Consider the following 4,060-nt stretch of genomic DNA (forward strand, 5'->3'; position numbering starts at 1 on the left):
GGAACTTCTATAATTAATCCTTCTTTCTGCCATTTGACTCGCGCTGCTCCTCAGGAGAGGAGCTTCCAATTACAAATCTCTCTGCTCTGGCACAAGGAAAAGGTCGGCTCCCCCAGCACTCTGGAGAGCCTCTGCGGATTTGAGCAGCCTGTGGAGTGAGGAAGATGACAAGGACACTAGGCGAACCAGCAAGAGAAGAGGGGACGACATTATCTCCCTCCGTGCTGTTATTTTCTGGCTTCCCTACCACCTAGGTGCTGTGGAGAGAAAAACACTAGTGCCTGTGAGGTTATCCAAGAGGATGAGGACAGGTCTGCATAAGCAGCACAACAGTTGCCCTCAGGACTGAATTTTGGTGACAGTTGTAGCTGCTCATCCTCATCACACTTTTAGCAATTTGACACAGAAGAACAATGGGGGAAAATAAAGGAGGGGGGGGGTATTTGCATGACACTAACTTATTTTTTGTTTTAAAAAGTGCTACTCTATTATTCAGCCTCTCTATGTTATTCAGCTCATGACTTTTACTGCCATTTATTCCCAATACTTTGCATACTTGCAAAACTGCATGCATACATAGCATGGATATTTATGAAGTGATTATTTCTTATACAAAAAATCATAACAAAATAGGTACAAGGCAATGACTAGAGTTTCATTAGCATTCAGAAGTAGATAAAGGACACCGATATCCTACACTGAGCAGGGGTCATAGTCTAACTGTGCTGAACATCTGTAAACTGCAGTGAAGCCAAGGGAGCTGCAAGTTCACAGCTCTACTGGACCATGCCATGCAATTATTAAACTAATCCGATTACAAAGTCAGAGCCAAATATCATGAAGATTGAACCAAGTAAATAATGGAATTTGAACCCAGCATTGCAACTAAAATTAATTATTGCTCATAAAAATCTCTACAGAGCCTTGTTTACAGACAACTCATTCACATTTGAGATTCAGCTTTGTGTATAGCGTATGACTCTTAACGGCACAGAAACTTTGCCACAAAAAGCTACAGTCACCCAAACATCCATGTGAAAAGGACAGATTTCATTTGGAAACAATCCAGACCAGCAACACGGTTGTCTCTACTATCTATACTATACAGGTATATTTTTTCATTGAACTGTAAATATTGCTATTTTTACAGGTGAGTTTGTTGGGTTTTTTTAAACTGTAATGGAAGATACTGAAGCTACAATACAGTATGCTGACTTTGACTTTCAAGGGAATATAACCTGCTACTGATGCCAGGGTATTAACACATTGAGCTCCCATCAACACTAATGGAAGTGGTTCTATAAACACCCATGCACTGACATTAGGGTACACCTTAAGTTTCAAAAGACATCTGCCAGGAAGATTTTCTCTCTGACAATCAAGTCTTCAAATTAGAAAACAGTGTTTTATTTCCAGTGCATTCTAACTTGGCTTCAGTAAAAGGTCAGAAGCAGTTTGAAAATCTCTGCTTTTTCGACCAGAACTATCATCCTATAATGAAGTGAACTGACACATGTACAGTGCAAAGAATCACAATCTGTAATGGATGAAACTGCCAGAAAAGGAGAAAATATTGTTTCATGTTGCAGTTCTGGTTGCATACAATTATGAACCAGATATGCTCCGAGCATTTATAAACTTCAATATTTTAACTTATACAGCAGAACAATAAAAACAAGTGGTAATAGTTTTGACTTGATAACAAACTCAGGGGGAACCATTTCATGTTGACGCTAAATACATGCTGCAAGTAATTTGTAAGTTATTTTATTAGCTATTTTCTTATACACTTCTGAAAAGATAAACTTGTCTGAGAAACTTAGCGTTGCATCTATTACAAATGTGTAGCCAAAAGAGGCCATATTGTTTCATCAATTTCAAAACTCCCTACTGAATTCTTTTTACAATTAATAATGAGCTCTGATGTCCCACATCTAACTGAAAACATATGGCTGTCTTTTGAAAAGGAAGGCAAAGTGTATCTTCTGTTTTAACATCCTGACAGAACTCAGGAGAGAACAGGTAACCCTTTAAAACAATTGTCAAGCTAATTCATGCTGAGACATAAAATAAAAAGCTATACATAGTACTTCCTCTCTTAGAGCAAATTTGTTGCACTGAGATTATTACAATAAATATGACATAAATCAGTACAATTGGCCATTATTTTGAAGAGCATTCTGATGATACGCAAATGGGGTAACAGGACATGTTGGGGTTTTTTCCTGTTTTAAAAGTAATTAAAGAGAGAAAAAAATATCCTGACAACAGACTGTAACATGCAGTATGACTGAACTCAATCACATAAACATTTTCAAAGGAGTTATGCTGTTTCAGTCTAATTTGAATTAGCAAACTTAATGTAAAATCATGGCAAACATGGCAAAGTCTGGGTAGTATAACAAAAAGGCCCTGAGCAACATCATAAATCTGTAATACTGATTATTTCGATTTTGGAAATCTCACTTAAACCACTTGATTCATTTTGGTCACTGGGGTTTTCTGTTTACAAAAAGGTCAGTGCATCCTGCGGTTTTTATACGAACCCATTACACACCATTTAATGAATGCAACTAAACCAAAGACAGTGTCACAAGAATGTCTGGAAAGCAACATGTTAAAGAGCGTCCTCCTAGCTGCCAATCAGACATCACTGGGTGATCTTGCTCTCTGAGACAGGTTAGAAGGAATACAGCCACAACAGATGAGCCAAAGTGCTTTCTGTATCTCCTGGTTTCTAAAAGCATATATTACAGGATTGATGATGGAATTGTAGGTAGCTGGCAGGAGGGTGGCATAGGTGTATATAGAAGGATAGGTGTAATCTGCTATTAAAGAATAGACCGTAAAAGGCATCCAGCAAGCAGCAAAAGTCCCCAAAATAATGGCCAAAGTAGACACTCCTTTTCGGGTGGTCACATAGTGGGAAGTGGCCAGGAAATGGTGTTGCAAGGCAATCTGATGGGCATGGCGCATCACGATTTTACAGATTTGGATGTAGAGCTGCAGCATGAGGGCAAACATAAGCAAGAAAGAGACCGAAAGCACTGCTGCATTATTTTTAGTGAGTGGTCTGATAACACTGCAGGTGGATTCATCTCTGAGGCAGTTCCAGCCCATTACAGGCAGCAGTCCAATACAGATAGATGCTCCCCAGAGCAATATAAGCATGACATAGGTAAAAGTGACAGTCCTCTCTGAATTGTAAGTCAAAGCGTAATACAGGGAGAGGTAACGATCAACAGTAATAGCCAGCAAGCTGCCGACAGATGCTGAGAAAGAGGCAACAATCAGTCCAATCGTAACCAGTTTCGTAGCTTCTGATTGCAGAAGGTATGCAAAAACGAAATTGATGATCAATCCAACGCCCGCTAAGAGATCTGCCAGCGCCAGGCTGCCTATCAGGAGGAACATGGGGGCACGAAGACTGGGATTATGGAAAATGATAAGAACCACAACGGCATTTTCGCAGGAGATAAGGGTCCCTGAAGTACACAAGACAATGTCCCAGGGGTTTACCAAAAGCTCTGGCTCTGGGTCTACGACAGGAACCAGGGAGGAGCCTGCGGCTGAGGCATTCTCGGTAGAGCTGGCTTCTACATGATCCTGAGGCAGCCAGCTCAAATTAACCTTCAGATCTTCATTCATTTTAACCCCTGTCTTCTTCAATGGAAAGACATTTTTTTTAATGTTCAGACACAGCACTGGATGCAGCATCCCCGGAGCATGCAACGCCCTAGACGGCAACACCAATGTAATGTGCCGGCAGGCACTTGTTACGTAAATGTGGCAATAAAAAAAAATAAATTAAAATTAAAAACAGAGTGTGTGGGAGGAAAAATAAATTTAAAACTGCCCGAGGGACCGACACACGGAGGCCGAGTGATGCGAAGGGTAATTCCCTTCGCCTGCAGAGGGGACAAGGCACAGGCAGGGGTGGGGGGGAGCCCACAAAACAGCTAACCACCCCCCACAGCCCCCCCCTTAAGCGCTGCAATTTGGGGTGTGGGGCTGTGTCAACCCCGTTATTCAGCCGCCACGATTTCAAAGCGGGATTGGT

At 41.2% G+C, this 4,060-nt stretch overlaps 1 protein-coding gene across 1 annotated transcript; it reads right to left on the minus strand.

The window, feature by feature from the left end:
• Window positions 1–2,643: 2,643 nt before the first annotated feature.
• GPR12 (G protein-coupled receptor 12) lies at window positions 2,644–3,648 on the minus strand. Its single transcript, XM_009882820.1, has one exon. It carries the CDS (start codon window positions 3,646–3,648, stop codon window positions 2,644–2,646), a length of 1,005 nt encoding a protein of 334 aa, XP_009881122.1.
• Between the last annotated feature and the right edge of the window lie 412 nt (window positions 3,649–4,060).

The sequence above is a fragment of the Charadrius vociferus genome, unplaced genomic scaffold (assembly GCF_000708025.1).
Source record: "Charadrius vociferus isolate BGI_N301 unplaced genomic scaffold, ASM70802v2 scaffold93, whole genome shotgun sequence".
Taxonomy (NCBI): Eukaryota; Metazoa; Chordata; class Aves; order Charadriiformes; family Charadriidae; genus Charadrius; species Charadrius vociferus.

What these genes read in the sequence shown, in the direction of transcription:
- GPR12 (XM_009882820.1), bottom strand. Translation starts at nt 3,648, where the DNA reads ATGAATGAAGATCTGAAGGTTAATTTGAGCTGGCTGCCTCAGGATCAT.